This window comes from Leucoraja erinacea, chromosome 1 (genome assembly GCF_028641065.1).
Source record: "Leucoraja erinacea ecotype New England chromosome 1, Leri_hhj_1, whole genome shotgun sequence".
Classification (NCBI taxonomy): domain Eukaryota; kingdom Metazoa; phylum Chordata; class Chondrichthyes; order Rajiformes; family Rajidae; genus Leucoraja; species Leucoraja erinaceus.
The window spans coordinates 72,449,866-72,468,472 of record NC_073377.1 but is presented as its reverse complement, the minus strand read 5'-3'; the positions used below and the strand labels follow the sequence as shown (position 1 = coordinate 72,468,472).

Here is an 18,607-nt window from a genome sequence, read left to right as displayed (position 1 = left end):
TGTACAAATGCCACAGTCAGACACGTACAAATAGAAAACTCATCTGTTAAACACATGAAAATATATTCAATATGCAAAACGCCATGGGATCATTCAAATCCCAGATTAATTTTACTGCCTGGTTGAAAAAAATAAAAATGCAACGACGCAGTAAAAGGTCATTAATAGAATTCCCTCCACAATAGGAAATTAAATGAAACATGCATGTTAAATTCAATTCAATTTTTGTTAAAAAGAAACATGATTACAATGTAAAATGTTATTTTTTAAATAGACAGGTCTGAACCACATTCTGTCAAAATGTTTTAAATTTTCTTTTATTATACTCATTTTTAGAGTCAGTGATGACTTTTGTTTTTGCAACCAAAGCAATTAAGTACAGGTATTATACAAAGATTTTGATTTTGTACTTTGCCTTCCTAGAGCTCAGGTCAGCCTGCAACATTTCACTCCAACAAAGTATCTTTGAAACATCGTTAGAAATTTGCATGTGCATCAAGTTCCATTAAATTGCAATTTCAAAATAACCAGTTCATCAGATTTTTTGTGACTTTGAAGAAATTCGTCTGGTTTCCCCTCCGCTGGCTTCACATTTCACTCCACTTCTCTGCTTATTTTACATCCTTTTGTCTTCCTTTGATCTCCCATCCTTGTTCACCATCTGCCAATCAAACCCCCTCACCTGTATCCACCTATTACTTGCCAGACTTTGTTCCGCCCCCACTGTTTTCCAGCTCCCCCCCACCACTACAATCACTACAGAAAGTTACTGACCCGAAATGTCACCTAACCATATCCTTCAGAGATGGTGCCTGATCTGCCGTTACTCCAGCACTTTGTTCTTTTTGTAAAATAGCACCTGCAGTTCCTTGCTTTTCTCTCAAAGATAAATATTTACTACCAGAAGTATTTCCTGTGTGTATTTCAAAATTAACACTGTTTTCTCTTTTACATTTATGTTATACATATATATATATATATACTTGGACATAAATATGGATTGGTTGGTAAGTTTGTGGATGGCCCCTAGATTGCTGGGTTGACAGACTGTGAGGCTGGCTGCCAATGTATACAGAGAGAGCGGACTGGTACACACCGGTAGGGTTGCTGCCTTACAGCCCCAGAGACAGACCCAAGTTCAATCTTGACTATTGTAGCTGTCTGCATGGAGTTTGCATGTTCTCCCTGTGTCTATGTGGATCTTCTCCGGATGCTCCGGTTTCCTCCCACACTCCAAAAACATACAAGATTGTAGTTTAATTGGCTTCAGTAAGAATTGTAAATTGCCCCAGTGTGTCGGTCGGACAGTGCTAGTGTACGGGAATCGCTGGTCGGTGCGGACTCGCCAAAGGGCCAGTTTCCGCGCTGTATCTCTAAACCAAACTAAAAAGATATAGATCAGCTAAAGAAATGGTAAATGGAGGTGCTGCAATTTGGGAGGTTGAATGTAAAGGGAAAATATAGAATTAATGGCATGAGGGTGGCAGCACTGTAGATGGGGCAGTAAAGAAGGTGATTTATCCACCAAATATTTTTAATCTTGAAAAAAGTTCAGATCATATGTTTATGTCTCTAGAGAGGGACTTGGTCACAACCTTATAGTTCAAAGGCAAGACATCCATCACTGAGCAACAGCTATCCCCAACTATAACATTTTATTACCGAAATTTACTTTCTCTGAAAAAAATATTACCTTGCAGAGGAACATCAAGGTTCACGTTGACTCTTTCCTGAGAGACGCTGCAAGCCACAGCTTTGGCGTTTCTCCGTTCTGCCATAATCTGCAACATGAAGAAAGGCACAGAGGACAGTTATTGGTTATTTAAATTCTTACCCTTTCTTCTTCAATCAGTTTGAAGTCAAGATTGCTCATTTCACATTTGTAAATGCGGGGAAAATAAATACACTAGAGATAATTCTAATGACAAGCGGAGCTGTCGTCACTCTCTGGTGTAGCAATCTACTCGTCCAGTACAGTTGCAGTCTACATCTGTATGTCATTCATGCAAAATTGCAACCATTATGTTTCACCCTATTCTCACTGTTTACCTCAATTAAATTGAGTGATGCAGATGACAAATACAAAGATGATAGCTTTCTACCCGTGAGAAATTAGAAGATTAATTCCCATTTCCATTTTCAGTTAATTTTTACCTTTATGGTTATTTACAACATCATGAAAACTCAGGTATCTTAATGATGCAAATAGCTCTCAAGGTAAGGGAACAACATGCGATTATCATTTCCTTTTGAATGAAATGGAATTCTCTCACCTTTGAGCAGATTTCGTGAAGACTGGTTGCGATGGCTTTTGCTGGTGTATCACATCTGAACACATGGCATTTTAGAATCCGTGTATCTTTATCTCTTGCTACATAGGCAAAATCCCTGCACAAATAAAAGTATTAAACATTAGCTGCAATTATTTGATGCAAATATTCGAACTCATGAAAGGATAAGGTTTACCCAAGCTTTGAGTGCCACATTCAGCTTGTTGTTGCCTTTCCGAGGCGATTGTCCTTAATATTCTGTCATTGCAAAATGCATACCCTCTTTCCTACAGTAATCATATTCTTAGCTTCCACCATCATCTGCTGGGCCAATGCTCCAATTACTGGACTAACTCCTCAATTATCTGTCTGATTCCACCCTGTACCAGAGTGTTGTGGGAGCAATAGAGAGGGTGCAGGAGAGACTTGCTGAGATGAAGGGCAGTAATTATAAGGACAGTGACTAGCAGTGTGCCGCAGGAAATCTACAATTTCAACAGCTTTTATCCCATTAAGCGCATATTAAATATTGCATAGAGCTTTTGATTTAACAAGGGGGAAAATGCTATCATTATCCCAATGCTGGGACATGGTCACCAATGCATAACAACACATCTTCCTGAAAATAATTGTTCAGTGAATTTTGTAAACATACAATTAATTAAATAGTTTTCAGGTGAATCATAAGCCAAGAAGCAGGCAGTAACAATATCAGTGGGCAATGCTTGAACGTGTTTATGTTCCTGCACTGTTTCGGGACAAACATCAAAATGCTGAAGCAGTAGAGAAGTATTATCAGAATGCATTTGCTATTCCTCTGCTGACAGCGCCGCTGGTAATTTAACACCCACAAGCAATAAACTTTAACCCAGACAAATACAGAAAGTGCTGCAACTCAGTGGCTCAGGCAGCATTTCTGCAGAAAATGGAAAGGTGATGTTTCGGGTGAGAACACTTCTTCAGACCACTTTTGGGAGCTGGGGAAGGGGGTGGAAGAGATGAGGGGCAGGACAAAACCTGGCAAATGATAGCTAGATACAGAGAGGTTTTTTTTTGATATTCAGATTAATGGTCAAAGGACAGAGATAAAAAGACCGGCTGCTCTGCTTTTCCTCCCATATTCCAAAGACATGCAGGTTTGTAGGTTAATTGGCTTCTTTAAATTGCCCCGAGTGTGTAGGATGCAAAACTGTGATGACATAGAACTAGTTGCTAGTTGACGTGGACCTGATAGTCCGAAGGGCCAGTTTCCGTGCTGGATCTCTAAACTACACTAAAATTAAAAAGTTTTTTTTTGTAATTACGTTAAATTGGAGAATTCAATGTTCATGCTGTTGCGTTGCAAGTTACCCAAGCAGCATATAAGACATTATTTCCTCTAGTTTGTGTATTCCAGTAATGGAGGCGGCCCAGGATAAAAAGGCCAGGAACAGGAAAAGTAGTTAAAATGGTTAGCAACAAGGAGATGCAACAAGGCTTTGGCAAACCGAGGGCAAGTGTTCAGCAAAACGGTTGCTGAGTCTACGCTTGGTCTCGCCAATGTACAGGAAGTCACTTTGGAAACACTGGATGCAGTAAATGAGGTTAGAGGAGGATCACGTGAACCTCTTTCACACCTGGACCTCACGAACAATTCTTCTAACCTCATCTACTGCATCCAAAGTTCCCTGGAGACTTTACAATCCTCTATTCTACATAATAAACAAAAAGAGACATGGTTCCCAAAAAGTAGAAAGTATTTGAAAGGCCCAATAACAATATTTAATAGTCCTATGGACAGGTATATGGATAGGAAAGGTTTGGAGGGATATGGGTCAAATGCAGGCAAATGGGACAAGCTTAGATGGGGCATCTTTGTCAGCATCGATGAGGTGACCTATTTCTGAGCTGTATGACTGCAAGTAGCAGGTCTGTAAAGTCTGAAGAAGGGTCTTGATCCAAAACGTCACCTATTTCTTTTTTCCAGAGACGCTGTGTGACCCGCTGAGTTACTCCAGCTTTTTGTGTCTATCTTCGGTTTAACCGGCATCTGCGGTTCCTTCCTACACAAGTCCACTTTTCTATTCTCAAATAAAATTACAATAAGAGGCTACTTGTTGGAGGGTACAGGGTGAAGCATCATTTAGACTCTTTAACCCATTAACTGAACAACAGTGGAAATATGCATGAGCTGCCACTATGGCAAAGGACACTTTATACAATTTTAATGAGAAAAAGAAAGCAAGGTCCAAATTGAATGTCTTAGCACGTTCCTGATATATTGAAAGCTCTGGATTAAAAGGCATACATTTTAAAATAGCTCAACATTTGCCTTGATTTCAAGGATACATTTTGTACACAAAACCCATTCATAAAACACCATCCAAGTACCTCAGGACTGAGGGTCATCAATTTACTGGAAAAGGCTGATTTTCTAATATTTCAGGACATTAATTAAATTATAGATCTAGATTATCAATGTATTACCGGGCAGAAAATGAACGCTTTCACATGAAGAAAACTAAAATGCACATGCCTATTTCCAAATATTTCTACCAAAATAGTTAATGCTGAGTTCAAATGGCACTTGTTAAGTAATGTGATGCTGACCACCATGTGCAGCTGTCAAGAGGTAACAATGCATTATCTAATGGTGCTTCTAAATCCGTCTCACTTTGACATCCAGGCCTTAAAAAAAATCAGAGCAGGGCCAATAATTTAGTTGCAGTTGAAATGAAAAGAAGATTTGATTGTGGAATCCTTGATTGGTCAAAAACTGTAAATATGACACACCAAAACAAAATATACAGTTAAACAGTCCACGCAGTTATCCAATGTTAACATTATCATTAATGTATTCAGATAATTCTGCTCCAGTTCTTTTATCACTCCTAGATGTTGAAGAATCTCCCAACTTCAGTTAAAAGCCACTGGGGCTATTATTCAATGCTACCAGTTCCAGTTGCTTGAATATTCTAATGACTGATATCAAAGATAAGAAAAGAGCAGTCCGAAAAAAGGTGTATATATAATGGTGCAGGCCTATTGATAATTATTTGATATTCCTGAACATAGCTGTTATTGGTCAAAAGGTCATAAGTGATAGGAGCAGAATTAGGCCATTCGGCCCAACAAGTCTACTCCGCCGTTCATTCATGGCTGATGGTGGGCAAAATTAGAGCACATGGTATTGGGGGTAGGGTATTGACATGGATAGAGAATTGGTTGGTAGACAGGAAACAAAGAGTAGGAATAAACGGGTCCCTGACAGAATGGCAGGCAGTGGCGAGTGGAGTGCCGCAACTATTGGGGCTGGGGCTGCAACTATTTACAATATATATTAATGATTTAGATGATGGAATTAAAAGTAATACTAGCAAATTTGCAGATGACACAAAGCTGGGTGGCAGTGTGAACTGCAAAGAGGTGTGGAGGTTGCAGGGTGACTTGGACAGGTTGAGTGAGTGGGCAGATGCGTGGCAGATGCAGTATAATTTAGTTAAATGTGAGGTTATCTACTTTGGCGGCAAGAACAAGGAGACAGATTATTATCTCAATGGTGTCAGATTAGAAAAAAGAAAAGTGCAACGAGACCTGGGTATCTATTTACACCAGTTACTGAAAGGAAACATGCAGGTACAGCAGGCAGTAAAGAAAGCTAATGGCATGTTGGTCTTCATAGCAAGAGGATTTGAGTATAGGAGTAAAGAGGTCCTTCTGCAATTGTACGGGGCCCTGGTGAGACCACATCTGCAGTATTGTGTGGAGTTTTGGTCTCCTAATTCGAGGAATATCCTTGCTATTGAGGCAGTGCAGCCTCGGTTCACGAGGTTAAACCCCGGGATGGCGGGACTGTCGTATTTGGACAGATTAGAAAGACTGGGCTTGTATTCACTGGAATTTAGAAGGATGAGAGGCGATCTTATAGAAATGTACGAAATGATAAAAGGACTGGACAAGCTAGATGCAGGAAATACGTTCCCAATGTTGGGGCAATCCAGAACCAGGGGCCACAACTCTAAGAATAAAGGGGAGGCCATTTAACACTGAGATGAGAAAAATCTTTTTTACCCAGAGCGTTGTGAATTTGTGGAATTCTCTGCCACAGAAGTAGTAGAGGCCAATTCCCTGGATGAATTTAAAAGAGAGTTAAATAGAGCTCTAGGGGGTAGCAGAATCAAGGGACATGGGGAGAAGGCAGCCACGGGTTACTGTTTGTGGATGATCAGCCATGATCACAATGAATGGCGGTGCAGGCTTGACGGGCCAAATGGCCTCCTCCTGCACCTATTTTCTAAGTTTCTATGTTTGATCTATCTCTAAGCTCTTAACCCCATTCTCCTGCCTTCTCCCCATAACCTCTCACACCTGCACCAAATATGATTAAAAAGATAGAAACACCTGCATTTTTTAAACGTTTCAAGTATTATAAGCTATAATTTTGACAACTTTATTATTTTATGCCAAATAGAGCAGCTTAAAATAATTTTCCACTTCAGGGACACCGCGGTTACTTGAAACCACGTTACAACTAACATTACTTCTGAGTATACTGGAATATTTTCTTATCCAAGTGATAACATTACATCTGGTATTTCTTGGGTCAGGTTACAAGTGTGATTGGCACCATCTATTTATGAAGTACATTGGAATCTCTTTAAATAGTACCGGTGCTATATAAATGCAAGTTGTCATTGCTGTTTTCCAGATATCTTTAACGTGCGACTTGTGGCCTATCTTTCAATGTTGTGCTCTCTTTGTCTGGTACACAGCCATGATGATTTGTATGGCTGATGACCTTTGAAGCTTTGCCTGAGGGAAGGATTTACTGAATGCCACTTTTCCGTTATGGGTATACGCGATATTTACTCAAGGATTCAGGCACAATAGAAGCTTCATGCAATCGTTCTACAACCAGAACAGTTATTGGCCCATTGCACCAGTGTCATTGTGCCTCAATCAGAAAGGTGATTAAGATTTCAAGGCAAACCCACATCTTGGCAGGAATGTAGTGCGTGTTCTATACTGCCTTCTGAAAAGAAGGGCTTAATCATACGAGGGGAAATTCAATGGACTAGTTCTAAGGGTGTCAGAGGTTATGGGGAGAAGGCAGGAAAATGGGATTGAGTGGGCAAAATGAATCAGCCACGATCAAATGGCGGAGCTCATTAAGCAATGAAGCAGACTCAAGGGGTTTCACAGTCAACTTATATTACCCAAGATCTTATGTGACACAACTGATGAGTTCAGAATTGTGGAACTATTTTTGAGAGCAGTTGCATGGAAGTGGGAAAAAATAGTTGAGTGCAATCCAATGGACACATTAATTAGTTCACACACTCTGGCCCCTGAGGAATTTAAAAAATAAAGATACATGTTTCTAATTCTATTTCAAGAAAGAGATCTTCCTAATCTTATATGTTAGGATTTTCTCTCAAATTCTACTGCAACAACCTCAAATCACATCTTTTGATTGAAAGTCACAAATTTTAGGGGCCTGCGCTACAGGGAGCGGTTGAGCAGGCTCGGACATTATTCCTTGGAGTGCAGGAGGATGAGGGGTGATCTTATAAAGGTATATAAAATCATGAGAGGAATAGATAGGGTATATGCAGAGAATCTTTTATCCAGAGTAGAGGAAACGAGAACCAGAGGACACAGATTTAAGGTGGGGGAGGGGGGGAAGATTTAATAGGAACTCAAAGGGTAACTGTTTCTTACACTCATGGGTGGTAGGTGTATGGAACGAGCTGCTGGAGGAGGTAGTTGAGGCAGGTACTGTCACAATGTTTAAGAAAGATTTAAACATGCACATATGTACGCACACACTAATTGACATTAACTAACACTAAGAAATTAATATTGAATTACTAAACTTGCTATTGTGTTGTACTGCTTACAGCTGCAAGAACGTGTAGCAATCAATAAAGGGCTATAGGCCTATTGCGAGTTTATGTACAGGGACATATCTATCCATGCACTGTATATTTGTATTTATACTTATGCATTTTAAACATGTATGTCATGTTTTATACTTTGGCAATATAACAATGTTTTTTTTTATCATGCCAATAAAGTTTTTTAATTGAAATTGAATTGAATTGATTTAGACAGGGTAATGGATTGGATAGATTTAGAGGGATATGGGCCAAATGCAGGCAGGTGGGACTAGTGTAGATGGGGCTTGTTAGTCAGTGTGGACATTGGACGAAGGAGGAAAGTCTTATCTTCTTTCCTCCTTTTCACTCAATCACTGAATCTATATAACATGCTTAACAATTAGAACATTTTCAGACATGTTAAGACAATTCCTAATTCTTAAATTCATTTGTTGCTAATTACTAGCTATCAGTTATTTAATTAGAATAAATTATAACCTTTCCCCCCCCAACTCCTCTCTCATACATAATGCAATAAGTTTACATTTGTAATTATTATCATTTGAATGTTATTTTGTACATTAACATTATGAGTCAAACATTAAAAAAAAATTAGACACAAAATGCTGGAGTAAGTGAGATCCAGAGATGTTGCCTGTCCCGCTGAATTACTCCAGCATTTTGTGTCTATCTTCAGCGTAAACCTGCATCTGCAATCCTTCCCACGCAAAAACAAACATAGGCACATTGCTTTAAAACTGCCTCAAAACAATTGAATGTGTTTTTAAGACAAACAAAAGTGATATTTTTTCTAGATCAAGCTATATTATTCAGTGATTTATGTTGTAAAGTACAGACATTGGCAAGAAAGACCTCAGCTGTGGTTTAAGAGACAAGTAATCTGGGAACTATGTCTCAGGATTGAATTAATGACGTCAGGCAAATGAACAAAAAAGCGAATAAAATGTTCAAAGTTTTATGTTCAGATGAATTGTTTTAAATACTTTTCTCAAAGTTAACTTTAAAGTCTTTGACTGTTTTTGGGCTAATGATAGTAATGCTCTGATCAAACAAGACACATCTTTAAAGTTCAAACTTGGATATTTTTACAATAAACTTGAATATTTTCACAAAGTGGTGTTCCTTGCTCATGGTAAAATATATTGGGATTTGAAAGAAGGTTACAACACATCTGGCTTGAACTAACTCTATAACAATCAGTAAGTCTGATCACCTCTTCGGTGCCATAAAACTTCCTAGTCATGTAGGAAAAAGGACAAAGTGCTGAATTTTACAAACTGAAATTGCAATTCTCCCATTCAAATTCAAGTTTAACAACTCATCTGTGCACATTTGCAGAACGAGCTGTAGCACACTCACCCCTTTGGGAATATGAATAAATATCAAAAATGAAAAAATTACCTCTCTCTGAATCCAGGAAAGCATAGGAAAGAAATAAGAAAGAATGCAATGAACATCAGGAAAATTTGTAAACCTAGATGTTTACAGCAAATCAAAAAATCATTCATTAATGATTTCCTCCAATTAAGATCCCAAAATTGGAAGTTAAGATATAATACCAGTACACAATACAAACTAATGAATAAAGCCAGTTCTATTTTTCACATTGTCACATTAGAACAGAATGTGACAATAAATCTTGCATATAATTTGGAGTTCACAATGTTATCAGTATTATATATAGAATGCACAATATGAGAATGCTCAGGGAATTTCACTTAAACAATTCTAAATCCACCTCATTACTCAGTCACTTGTGGGCTGCATAATCTTTGTGCCCATAATCTTTAACACCACATTGGGTGTTTCTTTCAGCACATTTTGCCCCAAACCAAAGCATGTTATGCATCCCACATGAATGAAATGCAGACGATCTTTCATACGTTGGATAAAAAGCTATTGTTAGCCCTGCCAACAAAATGACTTAACCCGAGACTGAATTAATTTCAAGTTGCAAGGCTTCACTTATTCACCTCATTTACAGGGTTTTAACACAACTTTTAAAATGACACGCACATTTGTTTATTTCTCTTTTAATTCGTAACTGTCACTGTAGGTCATGTTGTTACGTAGGTGGAGCACCAAGGCTAATTCCTTGTATGTGAATACTTGGCCAATAAACTTACTTCCTTAAACTTCCAATTTTTTATTTTCACCAGAAAGATATTAAGAAATGTGTCTTTAAAGTATTTGAACATATTTTAGCGGCGCCTGCTGGCGTACGTAGAGATCGAACCCGGCTTTCGGAAGCCGCGGTCACGTGACTCGGGAGGGATCGCTTGTTTTGCGCGGTTTTTGCTTGCGCACGTTAGTTCAGTGCTGACCACTGTTGTGGGCAGACGTGTCTAAAGAACCTGTATACTGGAAATCGAACTTTTGAATAAAGGTCTGTTGGAAACCCCAGTTGTTGGTCTTCAGACCGCCAAAATATTTTACTTTCTGAAATGTTTCTAAATGTTTTTTCATTGAAATTGTTTTCATTTATTTTGATTACCAGCAGATGATTAATTCAATATTTTGATTAAATACGACAATGTAATAAATTGCCATTCAGCTCTCTTACTCAAACCACAACTACTAAAGCATCCACACACATTAAAAAGAACACTTTGTAAAATGAACAATTCTGAAGAGCTGTGTTTAGCACCACCATGTGATTTGGGTGGTTTATGGCAGATGATAAGTTCAGTTATTGCAAATGAGTTGGAAATGAAGGGAAAAATACATACCAAAACCAGCAAAATCTTGGCTCATTTTTATTTATTCATTTTTGTTAGATGTAAACATTGCTGCACTGCACCCTTTTGTCTTATCAGATTGCTCCTAGTCTCTGCCACTTCGCCTTCACCCTTGGTTACTATCTCTACCATCTCCCCACCATCTGACACATCTACAAATCAACTCTTCAGCTATCAATTGCCACTTCTTCCCTCATCTCTCTCTACTACCAGCTTTCTTCCCTCTTCTCTAGACTGAAGAAGGGTTACGACCTGAAATGTCATCTGTCCATTCCCTCTACAGATGTGCCTGACCTGCTGAGTTCATCCAGCAGTTTTGTTTTTTGGTCAAGATTTATCACCCTTCAGATGAAGAAGGCAATGCAAATTGAATTACTGCTGTAATTCTGGTAAAGATACTCTCACAACAATGTTGGCTAGAGAGTACTGTGATTCTGACCTAGTGATGAAGAAACAGTGATTTATTTCGAAATCAAGATAGTGTGCCATTTGCAAGGGGAGCCTTCAGTTAATGGTGTTTCCATGCATCTGCTGCCCTGGTCATTTTGAGTCCTGCATAGATTATTGCCTTCCAAGTTGGTAGTAGTCTAGAAGAGCAGCCGTATTACATTTTTAAGATGGTACAACCAATGTCCATTGTATGCCAATGATGGAGGGTATGAATTGTTAATCGTGGGCTGCTTTGCTGGATTGCCAAAGTGCCTGAAATGGTAACTCTACTACTTATAAATAGGTTAAAAAATGCAAACTGGAGACAAAAAAAAGCTTGTTTCTTTGGTACAATTGCCTAATGCTTATTTAAATTAACTGTAATTATTACTTCATTTGAATCTTTCCTCCTCCCAGTTTGCAAGCAAATGCGTGGAGCTGCATTAGTGACTTACAATGCCCGACTATAGAAATGTCTCAAATTGGGGATCAGATTGTTGGATCATTTCACCAAATTACAATGAATTGCCTGAACAAGCACAGAAAGTCACAATGCTTGTACACTGAGATACAGTATAACCTTGGGGACTGCTCAGTACATACAAGAGAAGCTATGACAAATGGACTCTGCCGGCACTGTTAACTGCTTATCTTATCTTTCAAACAATGATCGATCAGCAGTGCAATTCCAACATCTATTTTTCAATCGTTCCAGGTGCGACAGAGGTTTATCTGCATCTCTTCCAACCTCATCTATTGCGTCCGCTGCTCTAGATGTCAGCAGATCTATATCGGTGAGACCAAGCGGAGGTTGGGCGATCGTTTCGCCGAACACCTCCGCTCGGTCCGCAATAACCTAGCTGACCTCCCGGTGGCTCAGCACTTCAACTCCCCCCCTCCCACTCCGCCTCCGACCTCTCTGTCCTGGGTCTCCTCCATGGCCACAGCGAGCAGCACCGGAAATTGGAGGAACAGCACCTCATATTCCGTTTGGGGAGTCTGCACCCCGGGGGCATGAACATCGACTTCTCCCAATTCTGTTAGTCCTTGCTGTCTCCTCCCCTTCCTCAGCTCCCCTGCTGTCTCCTCCCACCCTCCAGCCTTCCGGCTACTCCTCCTTTTCCCTTTCTTGTCCCCACCCACCCCCACCCCTCATCAGTCTGAAGAAGGGTTTCGGCCCGAAACGTTGCCTATTTCCTTCGCTCCATAGATGCTGCTGCACCCGCTGAGTTTCTCCAGCTTTTCTGTGTAACCTTCGATTCTCCAGCATCTGCAGTTCCCTCTTAAACTCTATTTTTAAATGTCCAGCATTTACTTTTTTTTAAACGTTCTCTTGAATTCACAAATTTTACTTATACACAAATAATCTTCCGAAGTTTGCCTGGCAACATGCATTATGACAATATATGTTGCAAACGATACTGGAGCTACAATGTTAAAGATAAAAGATCAAACCCTGACTGTTAGAATGAACAGATGTCAGTTGCGGGGGTGGTGGGGGTTGGGTGTGGGGCGTGAAAAGGGTGAACGAGATTTAAATGCAAAGACATGGAAATGACTGACACTTTTTTCTCCAAAACAAAGCCAGACATTTCTATTGTAGAATAATGAGTTGGTGAAAATAAAAGCATATTTGATTAGCCAGAATTTCAATGTAACATATAGTAGAAAGAAATACTAAAATTTATTTGATGCCATTCTCTGTTTAGTTTAGTTAAGAGATACAATGTGGAAACAGGCCATTCGGCCCACTGAGTGCATGCTGACCAGCTATCACACCCATTCACTTGTTCTATTCTATACACTGGGGACAATTTACAGAAGCCAATTAACCTACAAACCTGCACATCTTTGGAATGTGGGAGGAAACCAGAGCACCCGGAGAAAGCCCACGCAGTCACAGGGAGAATGTACAAATTCCGTACAGACAGCACCCAGAATCAGGATCAAACCTAGGTCTCGGGCACAATAAGGAAGCCACTGCACTACACGATGTGATATTGAAAAGCTAACCCAACAACACAATTTTAAATAAAACTGATTCATGTATTTGAGGGATGGACATGTTGTTACATCTTCTGCAAAATATTGTCTGTCGATGTTTTCCAGAAATGCTGCCTGACCCAGCAGTTTGTGTCTTTTTTTCGGTTTATGTATTTAATTGGCATTTAATTGACTTTATATATAACTCTAAACACAGCAAAATTGACAGGTAAAATATGACCAAAAAATTCAGTTCAAATTTGTAGACTTAAAAGAACATTTTAAAGAAGGATAAAAGAGATGGGGAAACGGCAGGATTAGAGGGAACTCCAGGGTTTGTAGCCTGGGTAGTTGCAGCCAGGGACGATAATGGTGAAGGAATTTACATCAAAGGTATGCACAAGGCATGATTGAAAAACACAAACTTACACAAAATTAACTAATAACGAACCCTGTAACAGAGTGTGGTGATGTGAGGATTAATATGGCTGAAGGAGTTTACACAAATCAGCATGGGCTAAGTGAGACTTGAAAACTAGGATGTGAATTTTATAATGAAAATATTACTGGAATGGGTCGCAATGTTAAAGAGCAAGCGAAGGAGACATGGCTCGGTTGGATACCAGTGACCAGGTTGAATAGAGTAGGTGGTATTTGGATGCTAACTAGCATAGGTTAGAGTAGTTAAGTTTAGAGATAACACATGTACAGTTACGGGCCTGTCCCACTTGGGCGACCTAATCCACGAGTCCAGAAGAGTGTCTTCGACCTTCAAGCTCGAGGGCACTCGCCTGGAAAACCTTGAGCTGGATCGACCGTCCGCGTTGAAACCGTGAGCTGGATCCAACGAACCGCGAGCTGCATCTACCGACCAGGCGCACGCACTCGCACGCACGTACGCACACGCGCGCACGCACGCACACACACACACACACACACACACACGCACACCTCGGGGGAGGGGGGGAGGAGAGAAGGGACAGAAGGGAGACAGAAGAGAGACAGAAGGGAAACAGAAGGGGACGAGAAGGGTGGAGAAGGGGAAAGAAAGGGGAGGGAAGTGGTGGGGGGGGGGGGGAAGAAGGAGTGGAGACTTTTAAGAAGTATCATAAAGTATCATAAAGTTAGCGGGCATTTATAGGTCTTCTTAGGTCGTGAAACTCCAATGAGCCAATCAAAATGGCTGGTCAGCAAAGTAGATGGCCTACGGCTGCTCTCGAGTGCTTGTAAGTAAATAGTGACCCCACTCCACTGCACTACGAAAAATTTTCCGCAACCTACCTGAGGCCGCGAGTAGGCGGGAACCTCCCTCGAGCATGAAGGAGAGATCCAGCCACCTCATACGACCTCCTAGGACCTCGTGTCGACCATGCTGCGAGTTTGAGTCCAGGGCAAACTCTTCTAAACTCGCAGCTTAGGTCGCCCAAGTGGGACAGCCCCTTTAAGAGTTGTGTATGTGACAGGGAAGATGGCGCCTAACTGCGGCGACATTTTGCCAGCATATTTTACGCTGAAAATCAGCGTATTTTCAGCGTAAAATATAGTATTTCTGAGCTCACCTGTATCAAAAAAATCTGCAGAAATCAACGATGAAAGTAGCGAGCTGCTAACGCATTAAAATGCATTAGTACTACTGCAAAATCCTGAAGATAGCGACTGTAAGGGAATCCCTGATTGGAGGGATAGTAAGTACTGTACCTGTAAACACCGGGGAGGCCTTCATGGAGCCAGGAATAGAGGCTGTCGGGCAGGATCTCCCAGCAGCAACGGAGCTGGAGGTGCTGGAGGTGGAGGTGCCTACTGTAGGGGAACCCCTGATCTCAGGGGAATTCCCGACCTCGTGGAGACTCGCAAGTACTGTACCTTTAAACACCGAGGAGGGCTTCATGGAGTACGTAAACTTTGTCATCGGGCAGGATTACAAGCAAGACTGAATCGTAGGGGACTTTGTCCCTTCTCCCTACCATCCTACTGGCCAACGTACAGTCACTAGAAAACAAAGTGGAGGACTTAAGGTCAAGGCTGCTTCACCAAAGGGAGCTGAGGGAATGTTCTGTGCTCTGTTTCACAGAGACATGGCTCACCCCCAGCTCCCCAGACTCAGCGGTCCAGCCTGAAGAGTTCTCCATCCACCGTATGGACCGTACGCAGGCATCTGGGAAAGGGAGAGGATGCCTCATGGTCAACTCTTCATGGTGCTCAGACGTGGCAGAGGATAAACTCCAGGACTTATTGGAGTAGAGAGTAGAGTGTTTAATTTGTTCATGATATATGTATTTTTATTTCTATTTATTTTTTACTGCACACTGAATGGACACTGGTTGAGCAACGTTTTTTTTGTTTCCTCTGGGTATGCGAGTACTCTGGAAAATGACAATAAAGATATACTATACTATACTATACTATTATTATTTGTTATTTTCACTATATTTGTTACTGTGCTGCAGCAAGTCTGGGACATATGATAATAAAACACTCTTGACTTGACTCTTATGATGAGCTAGTGAGCTGCTCTAAGAATGCAGTCATGTGGCTTAATGGAGCAGGAGGGCAGCAGGCTTGATGTTGAAACAGACGTGCTTAAAACTCACCTAATGAGCAAATACAGTATCGAGGGGGCAAACAAATAGTCTGACTCTGCAGTGAAAATTTGGCAGGAAAAGGGTTGGTTATTAGGTGTGGAATGGAGATTTAATGCAAAGACCGGTGGCAATTGATTTAAAGGTACACAAAATTGCTGGAGAAACTCAGTGGGTGCAGCAGCATCTATGGAGCGAAGGAAAGAAGAAGTCTGAAGAAGGGTTTCGGCCCGAAACGTCGCCTCTTTCCTTCGCTCCATAGATGCTGCTGCACCCGCTGAGTTTCTCCAGCAATTTTGTGTACCTTCGATTTTCCAGCATCTGCAGTTCCTTCTTGAACAATTGATTTAAAGATTGAAGACAGTCTCTGTGGTACAGCTGATAAAGCTACTGCTTGACAGCCCCAGAGACCTGGGCTTGATCCTGACCTTGGGTGCTGTCTGTGTGGAGTTGCATGTTCTCCCCATGATCACATGAGCTCCTCCAGGTGCCCCACAGTTGCCTCCAACATCCCAACAAAGTGTGGTTTGTAGAATAATTGACCTCTGTAAAATTGTAAAGTGTAAGGAGTGGGTGAGAAAGTGGGATAACTGATGTGAATGGGTGTCAATGGTCAGCATGGACTCAGTGGGCCAGAGATCCTGTTTTCATGCTGTATCTCTAAACTATAATAAAGCAATTCTGCTCATGTAATGCTGGATTGCTTTGTGGTGGGTATTGAAGTATAGCTGAGTATTACCAGCATACACATGGAACCCAATGGACAAGGGCACACAGGGCGGGCCAGCACACAGATGGGTTAGAGGAGGGAACTGGTAATAATACAAGGCTTCAATGTCCAATGGATGCTGCTAGACATGTAATTGTACAGGAGGGGGGATAAAAGCCACTGCAGTAGATACCTTGGCCCCTGGTGGATGGACTTGAATAGTAGATACTAGGCCACATTTGTCCCATTTTCCAGATGATGGAAAAGAGGCAATGTGCAAATATAGAGGCAGGAACAATGGGCAAGTTTCCACTCGGGTTAACAACTTCACACTTGCCATTTCAGAGAAGACAGCTAATGGGATTATCAAGATCACAAGTATTCTTGTCTTCTTTAAAATGCAAAACTTCAAATTGGCTTCAACCCAAATAATAAGTATGTTGTTGTTAAATAAACAATACTATATAGATTTGTCTGGAACAATGTTTAAAAGAACGAAGAAGGCAGCTGCAGGTGGGACTGAAATGTACTCAATTCATCTATCTGATGGCTGTAAGGATAAATCTATTTCTGGGTCACAAACCATTAATAATTACCTACTTAATAGTGGCCTGGGGATTTCTTTACAGCCTTCATTAATTATATATATTTTATGCAACAGAAATGTTTCAAAGGAATGTGGAGTAATAAATGTACTGTGGACTATATATGAATGAATATTCCACAGTGATTATGGGAATTAGGCAAATTAATATTAAATGTATTCTATATTTAACTGTGGAATATGATCGTTCAGCATTGATTTTCCACTCCTGTTCACTTAATTTTCCTGTGTATTTCTCCATCACAAAATGCCACATGGGCATCATAAAGCTACACAAATGGCATGAGAACGGGGTAACATTTATTTCTGACATATGGTATTTGTTCAATATATGTCAGAGGTAATCATGATTCACCAGTCAATGGGAGTGCACTAACCTCACTTTGTTCATGCAGAGCTTCATGTTATTGCCATAAAAGATCACCCACCCACTATCAAACAATGCATTTACAATGCTTGACATACAGTGCCCTCCATAATGTTTGGGACAAAGACCCATCATTGCTATGAGAATGCAGGGTGACTTGGACAAGTTGGAGGAGTGGGCAGATGCATGGCAGATGAAGTTTAATGCGGATAAATGTGAGGTTATCCACTTTGGTAGCAAAACCAGGAAGGCAGATTACTATCTAAATGGCGTCAAGTTGGGAAAAAGGGAAGCACAATGGGATCTGGGGGTCCTTGTACATCAGTCTATGAAAGTAAGCATGCAGGTACAGGAGGCAGTGAAGAAAGCGAATGGCATGTTGGCCTTTATAACGAGAGTAATCGAATATAGGAGCAATGAGGTCCTTCTGCAGTTGTACAGAGCCCTAGTGAGACCACACCTGGAGTATTGTGTGCAGTTTTTGTCCCCTAATTTGAGGAAGGACATTCTTGCTATTGAGGGGGTGCAGCGTAGGTTTACAAGGTTAATTCCCAGGGTAGCGGGACTGTCATATGCTGAGAGAATAGAAACATAGAAACATAGAAATTAGGTGCAGGAATACGCCATTTGGCCCTTCGAGCCTGCACCGCCATTCAATATGATCATGGTTGATCATCCAACTCAGTATCCCGTACCTGCCTTCTCTCCATACCCTCTGATCCCCTTAGCCACAAGGGCCACATCTAACTCCCTCTTAAATATAGCCAATGAACTGGCCTCAACTACCCTCTGTGGCAGAGAGTTCCAGAGATTCACCACTCTCTGTGTGAAAAAAGTTTTTCTCATCTCGGGTTTTAAAGGATTTCCCCCTTATCCTTAAGCTGTGACCCCTTGTCCTGGACTCCCCCAACATCGGGAACAATCTTCCTGCATCTAGCCTGTCCAACCCCTTAAGAATTTTGTAAGTTTCTATAAGATCCCCTCTCAATCTCCTAAATTCTAGAGAGTATAAACCAAGTCTATCCATTCTTTCTTCATAAGACAGTCCT

General features: G+C 40.8%; 1 protein-coding gene across 6 annotated transcripts in view; it reads right to left on the bottom strand.

Moving 5' to 3' along the window:
• Nucleotides 1–18,607, bottom strand: part of apbb2b (amyloid beta (A4) precursor protein-binding, family B, member 2b) — a 276,260-nt gene that overhangs the window by 13,149 nt on the left and 244,504 nt on the right. For all 6 annotated transcript variants that reach the window (XM_055637131.1, XM_055637100.1, XM_055637109.1 and 3 more), the window contains exons 11-12: nucleotides 2,274–2,388; nucleotides 1,694–1,781 (exon numbers count right to left, since the gene is read on the bottom strand). In XM_055637131.1, coding sequence (XP_055493106.1) covers nucleotides 1,694–1,781; nucleotides 2,274–2,388 — 203 coding nt within the window. The remainder of the gene's footprint in view (nucleotides 1–1,693; nucleotides 1,782–2,273; nucleotides 2,389–18,607) is intronic.